The 23490-nt window shown below is 43.8% G+C and overlaps 2 protein-coding genes and 1 long non-coding RNA gene across 4 annotated transcripts in view; 1 reads left to right on the forward strand and 2 right to left on the reverse strand.

Annotated features, from left to right (window-relative positions):
- TRIL (TLR4 interactor with leucine rich repeats) overlaps positions 1–23490 on the reverse strand; it is a 119747-nt gene that overhangs the window by 93591 nt on the left and 2666 nt on the right. Inside the window, exon 2 of the mRNA XM_082397954.1 lies at positions 6412–21053. Within this exon, the coding sequence (XP_082254080.1) occupies positions 8726–11158 (2433 nt within the window). The 5' untranslated portion in view covers positions 11159–21053 and the 3' untranslated portion in view covers positions 6412–8725. Of the gene's footprint in view, positions 21054–23490 lie in introns of the transcript that reaches the window.
- LOC309631549 overlaps positions 9109–23490 on the forward strand; it is a 57502-nt gene continuing 43120 nt past the window's right edge. Inside the window, exon 1 of the long non-coding RNA XR_014246340.1 lies at positions 9109–9190. This is a non-coding gene — a long non-coding RNA (uncharacterized lncRNA). The remainder of the gene's footprint in view (positions 9191–23490) is intronic.
- The window catches only part of CPVL (carboxypeptidase vitellogenic like), a 142098-nt gene continuing 139681 nt past the window's right edge, over positions 21074–23490 (reverse strand). Inside the window, exon 13 of one of the 2 annotated variants that reach the window (XM_082397991.1) lies at positions 21074–22573. In XM_082397991.1, the coding sequence (XP_082254117.1) occupies positions 22547–22573 (27 nt within the window). In that variant the 3' untranslated portion in view covers positions 21074–22546. The other variant, XM_082397989.1, reaches the window with a different exon arrangement.

Below are 23490 nucleotides of genomic sequence, written 5' to 3' on the forward strand. Positions count from 1 at the left end.
CCAATAAATTTGATAATTTTGATGAGATGGGCAAATTCCTTGAAAGACATAAATTACCAAAGCTTATTCAATAATATTAGATAATCTGAAGAGTCCTATATCTATTTAAGAAATTTAATTCATAGTTAAAAACCCTCCCACAAAGAAAACTTCAGGCAAAGAAGTGAACCACCAACATTTAAGGAAGAAATAATGCATATTCTATACAAGCTCTTCCAGAAAATAGAAATGGAAGAAACAGTGCTCACTTTATGGAGCTAGCATTGCTCTGGCACCAAAACCAGACATAGACATTACAAGAAAAGAAAACTAGAGACAAATATTCATTATGAACATAAATGAAAAAATTCTTCTTCACAAAATATGGAGAAGTTGAAACTAGCAATACATAAAAATGATAACATATCATGACTAAGTGGGATTCATCCTAGAAATTTGTGATTGGTTCAACACTCAAAATATCAATCAATGTTAATTCACCATATCCACAAACTAAAAAGGAAAATAACATGATCGTTTCAATAATGGAGAAAAAGCAACTGACAAAACTCAACATACTTTCATGATAAAAACTCTCAGCAAACTAACTTCCTCATTCTGATAAAGGAAATCTGTTAATATACAAAATCTTGAGCTGACATCATACTTAATGTCAATGATTGACTGTTTTCTCCCTAGGATTAGCAATGAGTCAAGAAAACCTTATCTCACCACCTCTATTCAACATTGGGTTGCTGTTCCTAACCAGCACAATAAGGCAAGAGAAAGTTATAAAAGGCAAAAGTAAAACTATCCTTTATCACAGATAATATGATGACATACATAAAATATCCAAAAGAACCTACTAAAAAGCTATTAGAACTAAGTAAGTTTAGCAAGTTCACAAGACACATGGTCAATGTTTAAAAACCAATTTTATTTCTATATGCTAGAAATGGACACCTGGGAATTGAAGTTTTTAAAAAGTACCATTTACAAAAGTATCAAAAATGTGAAATACTTAGAGATAGAGCTGACAATATAGGTGCAAGGTTTGCAGGCTGAAATTATAAAACATTTGTTAGAGAAATTTAAAAGAACTAAATGAATTGAGAGATATACTGTATTCACAGACCAAGAGTCAGTATTAAGATGTCAATTATCACCAGCTGATCTATAAATTTAAGGCAATCCAAATCAAAATCCCACCAGGCTTTTTAACTTTTTTTGGTTGCAATAACAAGCTGATTCTAAAATTTTTATGTAAAATTAAAAAGGCTAAACAGCCAAAATCAACTTTGATAAAGGAGAAAATTTGGATGATTCACACAACTTGATTTCGAGAAAATTTGGTATTGGCACAAAGACAGACATATAGATCAATGGATCAGAATAGAGTTTCAAGAAACAGACCCACACATAGGGTCAATAGATTGTTTTCAACAAAGTTGCAGAGATTTTTCAATGGAGAAAGTATTGTTTCTTCAACAAAAGTTGCTGGACCAGTAGATATACCTATGCAAAAAAAAAAAGTTAACTTTGCTGGATTCATACCTCACACCATATAAAAAATCAATTTGAAATGGATTATAGTCCTAAATGTAAAGAAAAATACCGCTAGGAAAATGAAAAGGTAAACCACAGACTGGGAGAAAATATTTGCATAACATATATTTGACAAGGGACTTGTATCCAAAACACATAAAATATTCTTATAACCTCATAAGAATACAAAGAACCCAATAAAAACCAAAAGATTTGAACAAACACTTCACCAAAGATACACAAGTAGCAAATACTTACATGAAAAGATTCTCAATATCATCAGTCATTAGGGAAATACAAATTAAACCAAATAAAATAATACTACACACCTAATAGAATGTCTTTATTGAAACAGGGAAAAACCAAGTGCTGGCAAGTGTGTAAAACAATGTGAAATTTCATATATTGCTGGTGGGAATGCAAAATGGTAGGGCAACTTTGGAAAACAGTTTGGCAGTTTCTTACAAAGTTAAAGACACACTTACCAAACATCCTAACAATCCCACTCCTAGGAATCTACTAAAGAGAAATGAAACACATTTCCATACAAAGACTTGTATGCAAACGTTTTAGCTGCTTTGTTCATAACAGCACCAAATGAAAACAACTCAAATATCCATTAACTGGCGAATAGATAAACAAAGTGTTGTACATCCACACAATGGAATACTACTCAGCAGCGGAAAGGAATGAACTTCTGATTCACACAATAAAATGGATGAATCTTAAAGCATTTTGATGAGGGGAAAAGGCAGACACAAAATGCAACATACTGTATGATTGCATATATATGCAATTCTAGAACAGGCAAAACTATAGGGACAGAAATCAAATCTGTAATTGCCCATGGCTGGAGTCAGGGGGAAGAGGATTGACTACAAAGGAACTTAATGTGGTGATGGAAATGCTTTATATCTTGATTGGGGTGGTAGCTACATGACTGTACGCATTTGTGAAAACTAATGGAACTGTACACTCAAAAAGGGTAAATTGAACTCTACGTAAATTATACCTCAATAAACCTTACTTTAAAAAAAACAAAATTGAAAAATGGAGAGGGAAAGAAAGAAAAAAAGAGAGAATAACATGACAACTAAATGCAATGCATGATTCTACATTGATCCAAGGGGATAATAGCTAAGGGCATTATTATGACAACTGACAAATTCTGAATATGGAATGTAGATTTGACAATAGCATTTTATTAGCGTTAAATTTTCTGATCTTGATAATTGTACTAGGGTTATAATGAGTGACACCAACAAGGTATAAGAAAGAACAGCCTAAGCAGAATTAAGCACAAGGCAAAAACAAACAGAAATTGGTGTGTGTGTGTGTGTGTGTGTGTGTGTGTGTCCAGCAATCACAATAGAAATAGAAAAAGCATACAACCAAACAAGGTGTGTGAAGGCACTAAGAGCACATAAATGAGATCTTCCAAGAAGCAAACTATATTCTTCTCAGAGCGAGTCACCCTTTTCCTTGACACAAAGAGTGTCAGAAAGTCTTTCAAAAGAGATGGGAAGCAGAGGTCAACACCTTCTGAAAAGTGGTTCCAGAGCGGGTGGGGTCAGGGATACACTTAGCCCAGGGATGTACTTAGTCCTTTTTTCTTTGTGGAGCCCTTCCTGAGAATTGGGGAAGTAGTAAGTGTGCAAAGGTAAGAAAAGACACACAAGTAGGTACAGTTTAAATGTATGATAAGCAGTCCCAAAGAAGAAATATAGAGATTCTGCACATGGAGCAAGGGAGCAAAACACTTCAGAGAGAATAACTAGAAAATATCAAACTAAAATTGTTTTAAAAGAAACCCTTCCCACTTCCAGCCTCAACACACACAACCAAAGCCACCATCATCAACAATACAACCACATGATGTGGTTACCATTTAAAAGACAAAAGATTGCTAAAAATAAAACTACTATATGATCCAGCTACCCACTTCTGGGTTTTTATTCAAGGAAAACAAAAACACTAACTTGAAAAGATAACTGCACCCCCAATATTCATGGCAGCATTATTTACAGTAGCCAAGATATGGAAACAACCTAAGTCTCCATCGACAGATTAATGGATAAAGAAGATGTGGTATGTGTATATATATATATATATATACACACAATGGAATATTACTTAGCCATAAAAAGAAGGGAATCTTCTTAGTGCCACATTTTTTGCATTTTCCTGCTTTTTGTTGGAGATTTTGCTGTTCAAAAGGGCTCCCAAGCACAGTGCAAAAGTGCTGGCTAGTGTCCCTAAGTGCAGAAAGGCTGTGACGTGTCTTGGGGGAAAACACACAAGTTAGATACACTTCCTTCAGGCACGAGTTATGGTGCTGTTGGGCATGAGTTCAATGTTAATAAATTAATGATATATATTAAATAAGGTGTCTTTAAACAGAAACACACATAAAATAAGGGTATATATTGATAGGTTGATGAAAATGTTCTGACCAGAGGCTCATAGGAACCTAATCCTGAATTTCTCCTGGGAGCAATGGTTCAGTATTTGCTAATTCAATGTTTGCTGTGACCTTATACAACATAACTTCTGTGAATAAGGAGAACTGACTGTTAGAAGGACACATATCCAACTCACAGTGGTAGTTACTTTAGAAGACAGAGTGTGGGGAAGGAAATCAGGGGTTTTGTCAATAAAGACATTTATTAAGGCTGAAAAAAAAACATTGCAAAATGTTAACTGTCATTGAATGGTGCTAATATGGGTGTTTGTTATTATTTGCACTCAGTTTAATTTCCTAAAATAAAAATCCTTAGAAAGACACCACAATTGAGAAAGAAAGGAATAAGAGGGTGGTCACCATTAAAAGTATGTCTGCACATGCTACAGTGAACATATACTAAGAGTTAAGTATACAGTCAGCTGTAGGGTAAGCATTACTTCATCAAAAACTGTAACTTGGAAAGGTGAATAATTGCTACTTGGCTACAGCTGGTCTTAACATACAACAGTGCTACCTGTCTCAGCATTAACTATGGCACAGCGCTGGCATTTATAAAACTTTGGTGAGTTTGAAAGAAATGTTATGAAGTTCCACAGCCAGGAGCTGCTGTTGCTTGCAATGTTGGCACATGACAATTTATTTGTCTAGAGTCCGATGCCAGTTCACAGCCAAATTACAAAGCCACGTTTCTGTGTCCCTACGGAATCACATTGCCTGGAGCTTAAAAATCTCTCAAACATATGTAATGGGATATTTTGGTTGTCTGCCTCAAGATAAAGCAACCAGGTTTCAGGAAGCTACATTTTTTCCTAATTATTTCAGTAGTCAATAAAAGTAAGTATAATATCCAAAAACTTCAGTCTCCCGTGCAAAATGAAAAGAACACTATTTGCCACATGATTGAGAAGGATGAAGTGACCTGAAATCCCTAGGAAAAAAGCACTTGTGTATGCAAAATATCCTTCTGGTAAACTAAGAGTAAAAGGACACTTGGAAATGCTATCACTAAATTAACGGGAAGAGGGGCCCTATGTAAGCAAGACCATTTACGCAGCCTTAGTTCCGATCTAAAGGATGAATTAACTTACGCCAACAGTTTACTAAACAAAGGAAAGTTTGCTCAAGTACTAGCATATTCACTTCTTTTTTTTAAGTAATGAGAAAGTATTTCAAGAGCTATCCTTCCACACTAAATTATAGAAGAGTCTCAATTAAACAAAACAAGGGGAAGGGAGAGTCACTGTAATCTCATTATATGAATCTTCTAATTGGTTAGGGTAGAATGCCTTGTCCGTGAAACTTCTAAAATGTATCATACAACTGTCATCCTGCACACAGAATACTGCTACTAATAATACATCTAATATTTATTGAACACTTGCCCTGTAACCGGTGCTAATGCTTTTTACCCATTTATTCCTTAAAATTGCACTCTGGAGTCAGGACCCAGGATTCCCATTTTAACTGCTGCAGAAGCTAAGGCACAAAGAGATTAAGTAAATGGAAAGAATGCAATCTCAGACGACTTAAAATTCTTTCACCACTTCTTTAAAATCATTCTGAACTTTAGCGATGTTATAATTCTCTGAGATGATGAAGATATGAGGCTGGGAAGGAATCTGTCTTCATCCCGGGTCATGGTCTGGAATTTTGAATACATTTCTGGCATGAGAATGCTTCATTATCACTTATCCCCAACTCTCAGAGGCAAAGGGGGGAGTGCTTAAGTACAAATACCAGGTAATCCAGTGTCTATTGTAATAGTTTCTTAATATACAGTAGCTGCCCCTGTTACTGTACTTCTGGTGAAAACCAGGTGTTTGGCAAATCAGTGAAGGTGGTCTGATCACATGCTAATTATTACCTGGCAGCATCACAAAATGATCTGCCCTCATGAAAGCAATCATCTTACTGGCTGAGCCGAGGACCCCAACACATTCCAGACTGTGTCAATGGCTCTTTAATTGAACACTCCTACCTCTTACAAAGTTTATTCTTTTTTTCTTTAGGAATTTTATTTTTCATGTACTTCGTAATGGCAAAGATGGCCTCCAGTTCAAGGTAATTCCTTCTCATTGACCATGAGAGTCAAAGGGCTTGACTTCTAATTCAGTGTCCTTTAAACAGCTGAATCCTGCTGAGACCCATCATTTTGCTGTCACTGGTGTTTTAACAGCATTTTCACACCACAGCTGACCACCTGCTTTTAGAGTCATCTCATTGTTTCTCTGGCTAGAAAGTCACACAGCATTTCTTAAAAATTAAGTCCACACTCTACTGTGGAAATGGAAATTAAAAGACAATGAAAGAGGAAAGACTCCCAGCTTATGTTTCATTTCCATTGATGAAAACTGCTGTAGAAAAATGCAGTGTACCATTACGAAAGGGTATAAAATATTTGGAAACTCCAACAAGAAAACATCTCCATTAGTAAGTGGGTTTATTGACATAACTTGAACAGAACAATGTATAACATTTATTCATTTCCCACTGAAAGACTTTCCAGTGAAAGTGTTTTTACATGGATTTAGGCATTAAGCATTTTCAGTGATTTTTGCAGTTGAAAGGGTAGGTGGTGGGAAGAACCAGAGGTCTTTTTCAGACTTTCAATGGGACTCACTTTATTACACTACTGTGTAAAAGCGAGAGCTAAGAAACGCAATTGCTCTCTGAATGAAAAAGCTAGGAGCACAAAAGGTGCAAGATAACCAAAAGGTTGCAAATAAGAGCAAACAACTACACTTCTCCCAAGTACCAATATGCTTGGAATCTGAAGCAAGCCCTGGCAGCAAACTAAGAATAACAGTCTATTTCCTGTGGTTTATTAAGTTTGGACCCCACGGATAAGACTGCCAGAAAAACAGCTGTACTTTAAGTGGTCTGGACATTTACTCATCTGAACATAAACAAAGATCAGCTCATTTAAATCCCTGTGTCCCTACTCAGCTGTTGGGACAACGGCAGGCCTGGCTCAATGGAGGCCAAACATAAAAGGAGTGGAATGGGGTTGAAGGATCCCTGGACTATGATAGATTCCCTGAGTCTTCAGGACCCTCGGGGGCTTAAGGCCCTAAACAGAAGATTCACTGTTAGCCTTAGCACCTTTGCAGCGGCCTCCCCGGCACCCCACTGCCAATGAATCTATAACCACGGTGAATACAACCATCCTGTACATCTTCCAAGTGACTGCGTTTTTAAACCACACACAAAATTATTAATGTAAACCAAAGCCCTACATTTAGTGATAAACATCTACTTCATAAATATCAGGGAATGAAAGTATCCCAAATAGCTGAGAACAACTGAACAAATAAAGGAGCCTAACCCTAAGTTTAAAACAAAAACCTTTAAAAGAAATACTGCAATTATTAACTAAAAGATAAGATTTAATAACATGGAAAAAAACACTGGGTAATGGAGGGATTCATTTGCAAAATATATAATTATTTCACAGTGAGGTTTAAGTACTCATAATCTTCTGGTTTTAGTAGAAACACACAACCACCGATGTACATTTTTTCACATTTTCCCCCTCTACTCTTTCATATAAAGACAATAACATGATCAAACATTATACTATCAATTGCAAGTCACCTTTTGCTCACTTCCTATTAGGAAATTACCTTGATCACTTAACTGTGCAGCTCAAGAGAAGTAGGGCACAGTCGACTGCATGTCACTGATAAAAACGTGAGAAGTACCACATCACATTTATTCCAATCTGGACAGGTTGTCAGAGATGTGGTAAGTGAACTAGAACACCGGCATTCCCTATGGGGTCATCGGTTATGTACACGTTACATTCTTCTATAGAGCCTGGCATTGACATTTCCTTTTCCACATATAGGTTTAAAAAAATAAAATTAAAAAGCCACAGGAGCAACCCTGACAGAGAAGTCTTGCATGCAGCCTTCTCCTGAGAAACTATGTAATCTTAGTTAACCCCAAGGTCAGCAAAAGTTTTTGTGGTGTTAATGTTAAAAGGAAAATAGTTGAACTGCCCGGCTCAACTAAAATAGTCCTTGAGTTTATTGGTCAGTTTGTTAAATGTTAGAGCTCTTCACATTGTTGAAAAAAAAAATAGCGTCTCTAATTATTTAAACATTAAGTTTTCCTGAATGTTCTATCAACCAACAAAGAGTTCCTCCGCGAGTGTGTTAAACTTTACCACCTGTTTACAACATCACCCTTCTTGGCAGAGACCACCGGGCCAGTGGAGTCAGTTGCCAAGCCTCCTTTGTAATGGTAATAAGTTCTTTTTTCCTTAAATAGAAACAAAACTCCTCAGTTTGACACTGAACAAACAAAAAAAGCATGCATCCAAATCTCTTTCTGGTGACGTAGGGAGCAAGGTGCACCCCTTTCTATCCCAAAGGGGACCAGCCTACTGCATTACAATGCTAAAAAAAAAAAAAAAAAATCCATTCTCATAGCTGCACCAATGTCTGCACGTTAAGAAGGCCTCCCACCTCTGGACCCCACCATCCATTTGTCCCCTACTCTTGGTCTTGACCACCAATACCATCCATTTACTTCACGAGTGAGCACTGGGATTGGGAGGTGGTGCAGAATTAGCCATCTGTCCCCTTTGGCCTCTCTGGCAAGCGCACAAAAGGGGGAAAAGAGAAGGTCGGATAAAATGAGATCTTCCCCTGAGGTGGGCTGCGGGAGCCCGCGGAGAGGTGGCTCCTCAAGGCCAGTGAGATGGTCTCCACACCCCTGGAGGCCCGGATCTACCTAGTCGGCAAATCGCTGCAGAAGATGGTCTTCCCGTCTCAGGCTGCCGCCCGCGCCGCCGCCCCCGCTGTCCATGAAGCGGTCGCACGGGAACTCGATGAGGTCAGCCTCGCTGAGCGCGCACACCGTGGTGCGCGGCCGGTGCGACTGGAAGCCAGAGAAGTCGGCGGACACGCCGGTGCCCATGGAGCGCAGGGGCCGTCGGGTAGAGTACATGTGGCGAACGTGCACGGGGGCCCCGCCCTTCCGCCTGGCACGCAGCTTCCTACGCAGCCAGCGTGACGCCCAGGCCGCCAAGGCCAGGAGTACCAGCAGTGCGTTGACGGCCAGCAGGGCCAAGGTCAGCAGTTGGTAGTCGACGCTGCTCCGGCTCCCAGGCTCCGGCAGGGTGACCAGCCCCGCGCAGTGGTCCCGGGGAGCCACCGGGCAGACCCGGCCGCCTAGCACGCCCTCCACGCACACCAGGTAGGGGGTGTCTCCCCGCAGCTCGCGAAGCGTGGCCGAGTCGCTGCGCTCAGGCAGGTAGACGAAGCGGTGGAATTTAGGCTGCTGGCCAAAGCGGTCGAAGAGTAGGCGGAAGCGCGCGCCGCCCAGCGGCCGGGGACTGCGGTGCTCGCGCACCGCCCAGCGCACCGCGGCGCTGTTGGCGCCCACTGCTTCCACGGTCAGGTTGCACAGGATGAACTTGTTGAAGTCACACGGGTCGGATACCAGCGGCGGCAGGCCGACCCCGCCGTCGGACTGGGCGGTGCTCTCCTGCTGCTGCGCAGCCAGGTGCTGCTTCGCCGCGCGCTGCCAGGGGTCGCCGGCTGGCGCAGAGCCCAGCGTGGCCGTCGGGGTGGGCTCCGTGTGGGTAGGATCCGACGGAGTCGGACGTCCCCGCTCAGGCTTCTCGAGGAGGTCCAGGGGGTGTGGCGCCGGGCCCGCGGCAGCAGCGGCGTTGGAGCTCGGCTGCTGGAGGCCCGGGCCCCGCCGGCTCAGCCTTAGGGCGCTGCGGTTACTCAAAAGCTCCCTGGCGGCCCCATCCCAGGCCACCCCTGGCAGAAATCGACCCCGTTGCTGTGGCTGTGGCTGCGGTGGCGGCTCCTCCGCGAGGGCACCTGCAGGGGGCGCCACCTCCTTCCCCGGGGCTGTGGGTAGGGCATGCCGCTTACTCTCGGCAGTCGGGGAAACCGAGGGTAAGGGATCTGTGCAAGACCCGTTCTGCAGTTGCTGGTCATCCAGGTAATCCAGGTACTTGCCCCGCAGGGCCGGAGGGTGGCGACACTGCACGAAGACGGTGAGGAGCCGGCCCTGCGAGTGCCAGTCACCCATCCAGCGCTTTAGGTCCCTCAGCCGGCAGTCGCAGGTCCAGCCGTTGCCGTCTAGATCCAACCGATAGAGGGCTGGGCTGGAGGCGAAGATGTCCCCGGAGAGGGCACTGAGCGCATTGTCGCGCAAGCTGAGCTCGCGCAGCCGGCCCAGGTGGCCAAAGATAGTGGGGTGCAGAGCGGACAGCTCATTGCCGCTCAGGTCCAGCGCCTCCAGGCTGTGCAGAGGCTCCAGCAGCGCCACGGGCAGCTGGCTCAGCCGATTGCCCTCCAGGCGCAGCTCGCGCAAGGCCTCCAACCCCCAAAAAGCCTCGGGCGCGAGGTGCGTGAGCTGGTTGCCCCTGAGCGAGAGTAGGCCAAGGCGCGGCAGGTGCTGGAAGACGCGCGGCCCGAGGTGCTGCAGACTGTTGGCCGAGAGGATGAGGGTGGAGAGGGAGCGCAGCGGTGCGAAGGTGGCCGCGTGGCGTAGGGAGGGCTGCAGCTCGTTGGCAGAGAGGTTGAGGAAGCGCAGCTTCCCCAGATGGGCGAAGGCGTTCTTGCCCAGAAAACGGATCCGGTTGGACTCCAGATGTAGGTAGAGCAAGTTACCCAAGGGGGCAAAGACGGCGTCCGGCAGCACCCCCAGGGCGTTCCCGTCCAGCCGCAGCTTGACCAGACTCTCCAGTCCTTCGAAGGAGCCGCGGCTGAGGCGGCTGATCTCGTTCCCGTTGGCGTAGAGGATGCGCAGCTTGCGCAGCGGCGCCAGCGTGCCCGGGGCGAGCGCCTGCAGGAGGTTGTTGCCCAGGTAGAGCTCCTCCAGCCGCGAGAGCTTCTCGAAGGTCTTGGGGTGCAGAGAACGGATCTGGTTGTACTGCAGGTCCAGCCGTCTGAGCTGCCCCAGGCGGTGGAAGTCGAAGGCCGTGATGTTGGTTATGAAGTTGCCGCCGAGGCTGTAGGTGAGCACGTCCTGCGGGCTCGGCAGCGAGCTGGTCTTGGGCACGGCGCGGAGCCCCCTGTTGGTGCACAGGAGGTGCTGAGGGTGCTGGCAGTCGCAGCGCTCCGGACACACCGGCTGGGCCCGCGGCGGGAGCGCAAGGCAGCCGCACACCACGAGCAGGAAGCGCAAGGCGCGGGCAGCCTCCATCGCCGCCCGCCCTGCGTTCTGCGGCCGGATCGTCCTCTTGGCCCGCCGGCTCTGTGTCTCCTCTGCATTCCCCTTGGCCTGGCCAGAGTCGCTAAATGGCCTCTTTCGGACTTCGCAGCGCCGTCCAGCCCCTCCTCCGCCCTTTGTCCGGTGGCTGGCCCGGGTCTCTGCAGGCGGGCTTTGCCTGGCCAAGTCAGGAGGCGCAGGGCGCTCCGCGAGCTCCGGGTGCTACTTGTTGCATTTTTGCAGAACTTTCTCCGGGTGCGCGTCGGGGGCGGGGGGGGCGTGGAGGGAGGGAGCAAGACCTGAGCTTTTTGTTTGCAGCTTGAGTCCGGAGAGCTGGATTCCCTGGCACGGATTCTCCCCGCCAGCGGATTCCCCAGCTGCAGGCGGGAGCCCTTCCAAGAGCTCCTCCGGGCGCGGCTTGGCTGCTGCGCCGGGGCGGCTCGGCCCCCGCAGCCCGCGCCTCCTCGCTCCCAGTCCGGGACCGGTAGCGCGGCCTGGGTGGAACAGCCCCGGGAGGAGCCGGGGGTGTGCAAGGCTGCGTCCGGAAGGGACCCAAGTCTGCGAGTGGCGAGCAAACCGGGCGGAAATTCGTTCTTCCCACACTCTGCCCCCCGGGGATACAGGCGGGGGGGCGGGGGGAAGGAGATGGCGGAGGGAGGACAGACCCCGGTAGGGGGAGGAGGAAACGCTAAGTGGCTCCGCGTCTGGTCAACCGGAGCCCGGGACGCCAAGTGAGAAAAGTAGGGATTAAAAACAGCTGTATGAGTCGGACACGCCGGGCTGGGGGCGGGGGTGGATTACCGGGCGAGCAAACGGGATTTGCAGACAGAAACCTTTTTATTTTAGACGAGCACACCAGTCGCTTCGAAGCAGTGGGAGCGCGACTCGTTTTATTCGTTTTTAAGACAGTTGTTGCTTTTCCTGGTGGCCCCCTGCAAGAAGTTGGGGCAGCACGGAACCTGCCAGCGTTCTACGGGAAGTTTCGGGCAGCACAAGGCTGGCTGCCAAGAGCTGTCGGTGGGCTACTGTCAGAAGAGGCTAGGTCAAGCCATTCTGGCTGTTGCGTGCTTGGGTTTTTGACATCGTTGTACTGGTCCCCAATAGCCGAGGAGAGGCACCGCCCCTTCTTAGGGATCTAAACTGAGTAGTTGCTTGGCCCTGCTGTAGGCAAGAGCATGGAGGAAGCTCAGAACTGGTTCTGCCACCGTGAAAGTGTCAGATTTAGGTGATTTAGTCCCATTAATCCTCCTCCAGTCTTAGAGCCCTTGGGGCAGGCTCTGCACGTGTGCATATATATATATATAAAATAACCTTCACAGACCCTCTGGTAACTGCTACCTGCTGGGCCCTCCCCCTTTATGCCTGGGCTTGCGGTGATCTTCAGAAATTTGGCCCACAATTTTTCAGACCTGGTTTAGTTGGGGGAGTCTTCACACTTATTATCAATAGGGAGTGGAGCATTTATTAATGGCTCCATTCAGGGCAGCCCCAGCTGAGAAGGAGAATGGGCAAGAAAGAGCTGTTAATTACCATTTGTTCCTGCAAGCCATTCCCTACCCTCATCCCAGGATGTTCAGAAAACGTAATTTTAAGGACCTACTGTGTGGAAAATTAAAGGAGAGAGACATAGCCTCACCTCAAGAGGCTGACAATCTAGTGGGGAGGGCAAGACAGGAAAGGTCAAATAACAATGTAAGGCTGTAGTATGAGAAAGCTGCTGAGATGCAAATGATTTTGAATAATTCCAATGTTCAATGGTGATTAATTGGCTCCTTTAGCGATTCATATAAGCAAGTGAATTTAAAGAAAAGTGAGACCATTGGCAGCATAGTCAGTGAACACTTATGGATGAGCAGGGACCTTGGGTCCAGGGAGATGGGGCTGGAGAATGGAAGGTAGGTAGGCAGTGAAATGTCCACTCAGGGCACAGTGAGCAGAGCAAGTTTGCTTGTGATTTGTTTTGAGATTTCTAATAAAGGATGAACTTGGGGAACCAAGTATCTTTCTGAACAAGATGAAAGATGAAGTTGCCCAGGCAGTTTGGTAGTTTGGGTTTTAGTTCTCCTTGTGAGAAACCTCTGAAATCGTTTAGTTCTTGACTCCAGTCCTCCTTATGAAGGTCTGGCTGCCCTAGAGGGTGAGGCCCAAGCTTGTACCGTGTAGCACAATTTCTGATCTGGGCCCCAGAAGCTGCGAGGAGGACCTCAGTCCTTGGTGGCAACAGAGGTCATTCGATTGTTCAGAGGAAAGAATACTAAGCAGCTGCTGGCTTTCAAATTGAGCCACTAGATCTACCTGGGATGCAGCTGTAGCAGCATCTGCTTTTGAGGCCCTAGCCTTGGGACGCACAAACGGCCTTCTGAGCGGGAAGGAGGTCGGAAACTGAGAGGTGTGATGTGGAAGAGGAAGAAGCAGAAATCAGACCCTCCTCCTTTGCATAAGCTTTCTCTTTTCCTGACTCTTCCAAGAAAGCTTTCAGAGTAAACGAGGCCAGGAGGGGCATTCCCTCAGAGGTCACTACAGTTTGGACTAATCGCTTACTCCACTGAGGGTGTTGTTCCATTTGTAGATGCCTCTAAGTAAGATTAACAAAGTTATCAGACCCCTGCGGTTGTTCAGTATTTTTTAATGTCTTGGGTATTATTATCCAGTGCCTAATATTTCTACCAGTAGTCCTGGATTGCAGGTAAAAATAACATCTTCCGTGGTTTCATGTCAAAAGACAATTGGTTTTCCATGACGTTCCGTTTTCTTGAAGTAACACATCTGCCCCATGTAGTTAACCTTGCTTAAAATAGATAATAGTATGCCAGATTTCAAATAAGTAGAAACAGTTTCTGATAGGTGTCGCTAGCACCCTTAATCTAGTTTCAGTAAGGGTAAAATTTTGAGATCTGCAGGTCAAGTACGTGTGTGTATGTGTGCGTATACGTTCTTTCTGAAAAAGCGTGATTGCCATCTTTTAAAGAAATGCTTCCCTTTTTAAAGGCATATAACCTGAGGTCCACTTTACAAATGAATGACATTAAAAAACTTCAGATTACACATATGTGATATCCATATGTGCCCCCCAATGGTCTCCATGTCTGTGGTGCTATGTGTTCAGGTGTTTGATTTATTCTCAGACCATGTCTCTCTTCAGGAGTTAAAATTTTGCTTGAGTTTGGTAGTCTTAGAGCCCCTGGTAGTGAAGAGCTATAAAAGTAACTTCGTATTGCTGCTGGTGATCAGGCAAGAAGCATTTAGTGAGAATTTAGCATGTGCCGAATCCCAGGATGCGCTGTGGGAAGGCAGTGCTGATAAGACACAGGGCCCGACCTCAGGGTGCAACAACTTAGCGGGGAGACTGATGGGCGGGGAGCAATTGCAGTGCTGTGGGAGCCCTGAGGAGGTGCACCTGGCTGGACTGAGAGCTTGAGGAAGGCTTCCAGAGGAGGGGAGTGCTGAGTACTACCTATGTGATGGCGAGCAGGGCAGGAAGAGGGGAAGCCTGGGGACAGGTGCAAGAGAGTGACTGAGAAACCTCCAAATCTTCTGTCTGAATCTTTGTTGGTGAGATTCTTTTGACATCTGTGTTTTTTAATAGTGTCACACAACCTGTTCATACAATGACTTCCAAATAAATAGTCCCTTATTCCCCTTTAAGGCTTTCAGCAGGGAGTTGACATAATCACATCTGCACTGCAACATCAAGAGGTATCTCTGCCTAAATAAAGTAGGTGCCACACAAAGAAAATGTTCTCTCTCTAGTTCTTGCCGTCTCTAACCTTGAAATCTCTGACAGAGATTTGTGTGGGACATGTTTTGACAGAACATCCAGACCAAGGTATTCACTTATGTAACATACGTGCAGGCATTATATAGATACTATATATACAGTACACTCTTGGACCAGGGCAACCTAGGTCCCTACCCTGGACCCTGCACTTTAGAGGGCCGTGTTCCAGTCCTCCTTTGGGTGGCCCTCACCATAAGAGCAGGATTTTGATTTCAGGCTTCCAAAGATATGTAACCACCCACTGCCCACATCCCCACTCCTGCTCAGGATTCCTGGGACCCTGGAATTCCTTACTTAATTGCCTAAGTCTGTGCAGGCCTTTTTCCCATCTGTCCTCCTGGAGACCAATCATGTCACAAGTGTATACCCTTAGGGCCAAGAGAAGGCTAAAGGGTAGCTGTCAAAAGAATCTGGAGGTGTGGGTTGGGATTTCAACTCTAATGCCTGGGAGACCTCCAGGAGACTCCTGGTAACGCAGGACCCAGAGCTAAGAGGAGGAACCATGGACCAGTGCTCTAAACCCAGGCTTCTCAAACATTGGAGACGTCTGTCCATATGTAGCATTTTAGGAGAAGAAAGTACATGTACTTGGATTAAAGAACAAGGAGAAAAATTACAGGAGTTTGAAGGAAAGCATTTTTTAAGACGTAAATTCTACTTTATTATAACATAGCCTATACCTAATTTTCTATAAAAAGCAATAATTTTTAGTAAGAGTAAGGACAGAGTTGTCTCCATTTAAATGCCTATCTCTTAACTATGTAATGTCTTTGTTTATGGATGGATCCCAGCTTGATCAGGTTCCAGGAGAGTCAAGTATTGATTATGCTTAAATGTATCATTTGCATAATCACAAGTAGAGAAATCCAGGAAGGAAAGCTGTTGGTAAGAGAAACAAGAGCTTTGTCATTTCACTTTTGGAAAGTTTGCCCTTTAAATCTCAAGCACTCTGGGGGTAGTTTCAGAAGCACAAGCAACTCTGGGCTGGTTCCATGACACATATATGTGGCATAAGGGTTTTCAGCTATTCTTGCCCAGGCATGGAATCTTGGGCTTGCCGGGGATGTACACACTTTCTTCCCAAGCAACCTGTGGTTCCCTTGATCTTCAGCTATAGAGGCAGGAAGGATTCCAGGCCATGTCTTCAGCAGCCCCTGGAGCTGGAATGAGTTGGCCCAGGCTGCCCTGGTGCAGGACAGGTTAGGCGAGAAGAGCTCAGGCCTAGCTCCCCGCTGCAGGGAGAGGTAGGCCTGCCACTCCCTGCTGGAGCGGCAGACTTAACTTACTCAGCGCAGCCTGCGGAGACGGCAGCTGTTTCCTCATCCTTAGTGAGCCAACCCCAGACAGGCAGTGTGGCCCCTGACACAGATGAAGTAGGAGACCAAGAGTCCCAGTGGTGCCTTGGCATGCTATCAAATGACCCCCAAAACTCTCGTTATCTGAATTGAGCCTCATCTCAGCCCCAGTCTGAGAGGCAAGTTTCTTTGCCTTGGGGATTAGCAATGTGAATGAGAGAATCACGGGTTTACGGTGTATCTGCTGATTCTCCATTTTTGCCCTTAAGGAAATAGAGGAATGCAGATTCCTGGATAGGTATTAGCCTTATTAAATCAGAATCTCAGGGGGCAAGGCCCCAGCACCTGCATTTATAAGCCACCAGGTGATTTTTATGCACATTTAAGTTTGAGAAAATTAATAGACACTATCTCCAGAACACCTGTTCATGATCGGCTGATCATATTCTAGTAACAACAGTAGTAATGCTGGCACTGATGTAGTGCTGAGCGCCAGGCAGTAGTCTAAACACTCTACATAAAGTAACTCATTCATTTCCACACCTACCTAGTGAGGTAGGAACTACTGTTATCCCCATTTTACAGAGGAAGAAACTGAAGAGCTTATTAAAAATACAGGATCCTAGGCCCAGCCACAGAGAATCTGATTCAGAACCTCCAGAACAGGGCCTAGTGATCTTTATTTAGCACATTCCCAGGTATCGTCTTAGGTATTGTGACTGAACGAGAATTCTTACAGGCTTATTCAGACATTTCAATGTCTCCTTTTCTAGGAGCCTAGGGATTGACAGAGTAGACAAGGTCCATGCCTTCTGGGAGCTAAGCATAGCCGGGGAGTTAAATGCATATAAGAATCCGGGAGCATGGTGCCATCATAAACAGGATGAGCACCATTTGCTATGCTCATAGTAATTATCTTTTGGGAAGAAAATAATAAAGAGCTAAAACCTTTGTAGAAAGCATCAGTCCACATAATACTGTATGTGTCTAAGGCCATTTACAAGGTGACTGCTTCCAACAGTTCAAGGAAATTATGTCCGGGGAAAAAAGAGTCCAAGGATTTTATGTCCAAGGAACATCCTTATCCATCAGTTCACAGATGCCTGATTATTTGAAACCGATGTGTACAAATAGATTGTGTATCTACAGGAACTACAATGAACTGTGGGCAGTCTGGCAAAAGCTAAAAAGAGAGAGACGGCTGGTGGCTGAGTGTAACATAGGAAATAAGGCAAATCCACATGCTGTTTACAGTTACAGTGTACAGTGTTTCTGTGCACCTGAAATTTTATAGCAGTAATATAATGATGTTCTCCCTTAGAATAGGATTGAGTCAGTCGCCTAAGGAAATGCTTTAGGTATAAAAGTGTCCCTTATTCCTAAATACTGAAATATTTGTCATCTCCAGGGACCAGACCTGTAGTTGAGTATGATGGTACAGCTTTTCAGTACTTTTTCATTTGGATTTCTTCATACTACAGTAATAACATTTATTTAACCATTTTATATCCCCACCCAGCTGGAAGGACATCAGCCTTGTTTTATTTCATTTTTGTAGTACTCAGCAACTATTGTTGAACTGTCAAAGGGTTTTCATAAAAAGCTAGAAGAAAATTTTTGAAATGTTAACAGTTGTTATCTTTACATGGTGAGAAGATGAATAATTGTTTACACCCTATGCTTTGGCATTTTCTAAATGCTATACAATTACTATGGATTTCTTTGAAATGAATAAAAAATTTTAAAACAAATGCTTTCATATTTAATATCTGATTTCACCTCAACATGTCTCATAAGGCAGTTAGGTGAGGAATATTCATATCCCCAACTTGGAGGCAAGGATGCTAAGAATTAAAGGAATTAGCTAACTTCTGGAATGATCCACCGCTGTAATGATAGAGTTCAGACCACAATCTAAACTGTTGACTTCTGACCCCAGAATTTTATAGTTAGACCTCACTGGGCTCCCTGTTGATACAAGCCTATGTTTACAACTAATGAGGCCAGTTCGGGGTGATAGTCAAAATATTTAGCAACTGGTCCAATAAAAGCACCAGCCAACCAGGTTTGCCAACCAGGTTTGGTGCTGCCTGGTCAGGAGAGACAGAGGCCGGGCCAGTGCCCACCCCCTGAGAGTGCACTCACCTGCACTTGACTAAACTTTCTGAATGGTGCTTTAGGTGTCTCTTTTTTCTCTTAATAACTGCATTATTAAAAACAATTTATGTAAGGCTTGGGCACAATAATCAGTAACCATGAGAAACAACACACAAAGTTTTCCTGGGTCCACGTTTCTTCCAAACTGCAAACTTGCCTGAGGCCTGGTGCGTTGCAGTCACTCAAACTTAACTGCAGGATGTTGGTGAGAGGGCACAGATGATCCACTTTGACAAAATACGAGTTTTATTTTCAATATTTTAATTCAGAAATTGTCTCCCATTGTCTTTGGTGGACTGACAGATATATTTGAAGGGAATTTCATAAAAAAATACTATTTTTCTCACAACTTGATCTGAATTGTTATAATTAATGGCTTAACAATATTTGTAGGGAAGACACCTCTTTTGAAGAGTATCAATTTCAAGGATTAGCAACTCATCCTGTAAATATTCAGTGATTTCTTATCAAAATCTGGAATGTACAAGTGGCAAGTACTCCCCACCCAAAAAACCTCCCCCAGAACTGTAGATGTCTCCTTATTCTAATATCACTGTATGGGGCCAAAATAGTGGAGGCAGTTTCATACCCATGTGGTAATTGAGCACGAAAACCATGACTCTGTTCTGGCAAGAAACACTGTCAATCTCAGTAATGGAAATAATCTTGGACAGTGAAATAATTGACTATATACAGTGTAAAATACCCTCAAACTATTTGCAGATTTCATCAAAAGACCAAATGTTTTTTACTTAAGACCAGGAACATGGCAGGAAAGGAAATTAGAGGAAGGAAGCATCCGTCCCTTTTTCAGTCTCTGTAATTTCTATAAAGATTTGCACTTTGATTATGCTTAGTAGCACCATATGCTGGAGTGGGACTCAAGATCAAAGGTCCCAGCCGCAGCACTGGAGCCTGGCTGTGGGCAGGATCAAACATTTCTGTTGGTAGAACGCTAATGTATCTGTAAGGATACCCCTCCAGCTTCTACGCATCCCTATTTAATTTCCAAAATGTAATTGGTGTACCGCAAACTTGAATGCTTTTTTATTGTCTGCTATGATACATTGTAGGTTGAAAAAAAAGTGGTTGTTACCATTTAAAGATATTTAGAACTAAAGAATTTTCAAAAGCTTAATGTAAATTGTCAAGATTTATAGTGTGTATGACTTTAAAAATTGGGGGGCGTGAGGGATGGCTGAACACTGCTTTGCTTTGGTTGATGAGAGAACAGATTTTTTTTTCATTCTACTTTTCTCTGCAATCAAAATTTTCTGCGATGAACATTTTTTTAAAATAAATTTATTCATTTATTTATTGGCTGCGTTGGGTCTTCATTGCTGCGCATGGGCTTTCTCTAGTTGCAGCGAGCGGGGGCTACTCTTTGTTGCGGTGCACGGGCTTCTCATTGTGGTGGCTTCTCTTGTTGTGGAGCACAGGCTCTAGGCGCACGGGCTTCAGTAGTTGTGGCTCTTGGGCTCTACAGCAAAGGCTCAGTAGTTGTGGCACAATGGCTTAGTTGCTGCGTGGTACATGGGATCTTCCTGGACTAGGGCTTGAACCTGTGTTCCCTGCATTGGCAGGTGGATTCTTAACCACTGTGCCACCAGGGAAGTCCCTGAACATTTATTTTTGCAGTTAAAAATCTTTGGTAAAAAAGTACATGATACCATATTCACTCTTGCTTTCTCCATTGCCCTGCCATGTCTTCCTTCCCTTGTTACAAATTGTTTTTCTTATAAACCTTTTTAAAAAATCAGTCTTAATAATGTCAGTCATCTTGGATACAGTCAAACAATTTACTGTATGCAGTGTAAAAACCCCAAAAGCATTTGCAGTTGTCATCAAAAAGCCAAACATTTGTCATAAACTGCCCATGTGATATGTATGGGGTGGTCAGAAGATGGAGTCCACTTGCTGGGTCTCTGACCTTGAACCGTGTCACAGTCTCTCTGATCAGTGGTTCATTTTCTCATGTATAAAAAGGGACAGATAATACTTGCCCAATATATGAGTTTTGGGAAATATATGTGAAAGCTCTTACAAACTATAAGTGTTAGGAAAATAGGATTGTTGCTAACCTTTCAACTTCCTGTGTGCCTTCTCACTGAGCATCTGAGGTCCTCCAGGGCAAGACCAAGTCTTATGCACAGCTTTTTGTCATCCTCTGTAACACGCAACGATATCTTTCTTAAATTGTAGGTCTTTAATAAATGTTAGGCTGAGCAGAAAGGCACAGAGGAGGAAGGCACATTCTCAGGTGACTGTTTCTTCTCCCTTTCCTTGTAGGTTCTGTTTCCATCTTTTCATTGTTCCTTTGCTCTACTCCAGGCTGCTCAGGCCCAGGGCACAAAGTCTTCAGCACACAGGTTCTCTCCAGAGAGCTCTACAAACAGGCCTAGATTATGAGCCAGCTCTGTGATCATTTAGTTCACCAAGTGAATCATTTGGCCTCTCTGGGCATTGTGCTCTATGAAATGGCTATAATACATCGTCGTTTGCCCGGAGGGTTCTTATCACCAGTAACGGCCCTTGTGAAGTTAAAAAATTATAAGGGCAAAAAGGAGGAGCTTCTGTGGTCAGGATGGGTCATATACCAGGTCTTGGTCTTGGAGAGTCACAGTGTACAAGAGCATGTTCAAGGCTTGGAAAAAAAATCCTGCAGAAAACAAAGGAAAAAAGAAATGGGAGGTGGCAGGTAGGACCATGAATCTAGTCTGAGACACACTGAATTAAAATGATCACTAAGATCCCTTCCAGCTTTCAACATTAAAGAATCTATTGCATTTCTTCCGTGGAACATTATTCAATATCACTAGAGTTTGTTAATGATAAAGTTCTTCAAATGTGGTGTTTTATTTGTGCTTGACTGATCTCAACAACTCACAGTATCCGATTGGTTTAATATCAATTCACAATGAGCAGGATGATATATACTGAAGTTGTCTCCAGTCTCTCATCCTCCTGGAAAACTTGTTTTCTTTGCCCCCAAGTTGTCAAACTAGCAAATTATTAGACTTCTCTTTCTAACAGGTTACAAGTGTTAGAATCCCATAGTGGTAAGTGCCATTCGTCGTATTGATGATTCTGGGCTAAGTAATTGTTGATGCTTCAGAATTATTATTTAGCCACTGTACTGGCACTGGTGGGGTGTTTTCTGAGAACCCAGCCATTTGGGAAAAACTCCCAATAGTGAAACCCTCAGGGTAATTACTCTAGTCTCCTGTGGGTGTAAGAACCCTATTGATAATCAGTGCATGACTCTCATGATTTTTAGAGGTGATAGATTATAAGTACCAGCTTAACTAATCCAGAGTGATTTTCCATCTGAGACAGGTGGCTACAAACACCTGCCAGAAAAATAAACAAAAATGACTAGCATTTACAGAGTGTTTGTCATGTGCCAGGCACGGTTCTAAGCCCTCCACAGGTTTTAAATCATTTAATCCTTCAGTAACACCATGAGGAAAGTACAGTTATTAGCTTCATTTTATAGATAATGCAATGGAAGCAAGAAGAGGTTAAATAACTGGCACAAGGTCACACAGCTAGTAAGTGACAGAGCTGAGACTTGAACTCACATTTTATGAAAATTGTCATTCACACTTTTCACATGAATCTTTGATCACAGTGTCCTTGTCATCACTAGAGTCATTTTTCAGATACATAGCATTTTCCAGAATGTCATCTGCCATTTCATACACGTTGTTTGAACTATAGGATTTTTTAATATGATTCTGTCAGTGGAAATTTTCCAAGCCACCAATACTTATTCACATATAATTAGGTCACATGTTTTCTTTATTCTTACTATAGGTATATAGCCATGATCTCCAAAATACTACCACTTAATGATATTGTTTCCTCCCCCGTCACTATACTTATATTTCAATGAAGAATAGCCTTTTGTTATTACAGAAGCAGCATATATGCATTGTAGAAAACCAGAAAATACAGAGAGCAACAATAAGAAGATAAATATCATGTTCCCACTGTGGTAGGCTGGATAATGGCCCTTCAAAGATATCTATGTCCTGATCCCCAGAACTTGTGAACATGTTAAGTTACATGGCAAAGGGGAAGTAAGGTTGCAGGTGGAATTAAGGTTGCTAATCAGCTGACCTTGAGATGGGAGAGTATCCTGGATTATCTTCATGGAACCCGATTATCACAAAGGTCCTAAAAAGTGGAAGAGGGATGCAGAAGAGAAGTTCAGGGCGATTCAGTACGAGAAGGACTTGACCTGCTGTCTGCTGTTGCTGGCTTTGAAGATGAAGGAAGGACCATGAGCCAGGGAATGTGGGCAGCCTCTAGAACCTGGAAAAAGCAAGGAAATGGATTCTCCCCTAGAGCCTCCAGAAAGGAATGCAGCCCTGCCAACACCTTGATTTAGCTCAGTGAGACCATGTTGGACTTCTAACTTACAGAAAAAGTTTAATCCACCAAATTTTTGGTAATTTGTGTGCAACAATAGAAAACTAATACACCCACCAACCAGAAACTGTTAAGTGTTAATATTTTATTATATATATTTCTAGATCTTTTTATACACACATATGTATTTTTTAAACTAAAACAAGATCATGATGAGTTTGTTTTCCTTTAATAATAATCTTTCTCTTTCCCTGTCAATAAATTTTCATAGCATCTAATACTGCAATCATATTGAAATTACCCTAATTGTTCCCCAGCTATTCCCCCAAAGCTGGTTTGTCCAAATCAGGATTTAGGTCTGGGCCATGCATTTTTAATGGTTTTATGTCCCTTAGGTATTTTTAATCTAAAACAGTCAGTTTTTTCATCTACTAATTTTCCTTCTCAATGTTTGTCTGATTGCTTCCTCATGTGGTCACTTAGCTTGCTCCTCTGTCCCCTGTATTTCCTATAAATTGGAAGTTACATCAAAGAGCTTGGTCAATTCACGTTAATAAAATTTTGTCTAGAATACATTTTGGGTGCTGTTGTGTGTTTCATATGGCACTCCATCAGGAGGTACATGCCATCTGGTTTCCACCATTAGATCCTGAAACTCAGACTGTCCTCTGGTTATGGGATGGCAGCCCGAGCTTGCTGCTCTAGAGGGATGTTATTCCCCT

Source organism: Balaenoptera borealis (assembly GCF_965194805.1).
Source record: "Balaenoptera borealis genome assembly, chromosome: 7".
Taxonomy (NCBI): Eukaryota; Metazoa; Chordata; class Mammalia; order Artiodactyla; family Balaenopteridae; genus Balaenoptera; species Balaenoptera borealis.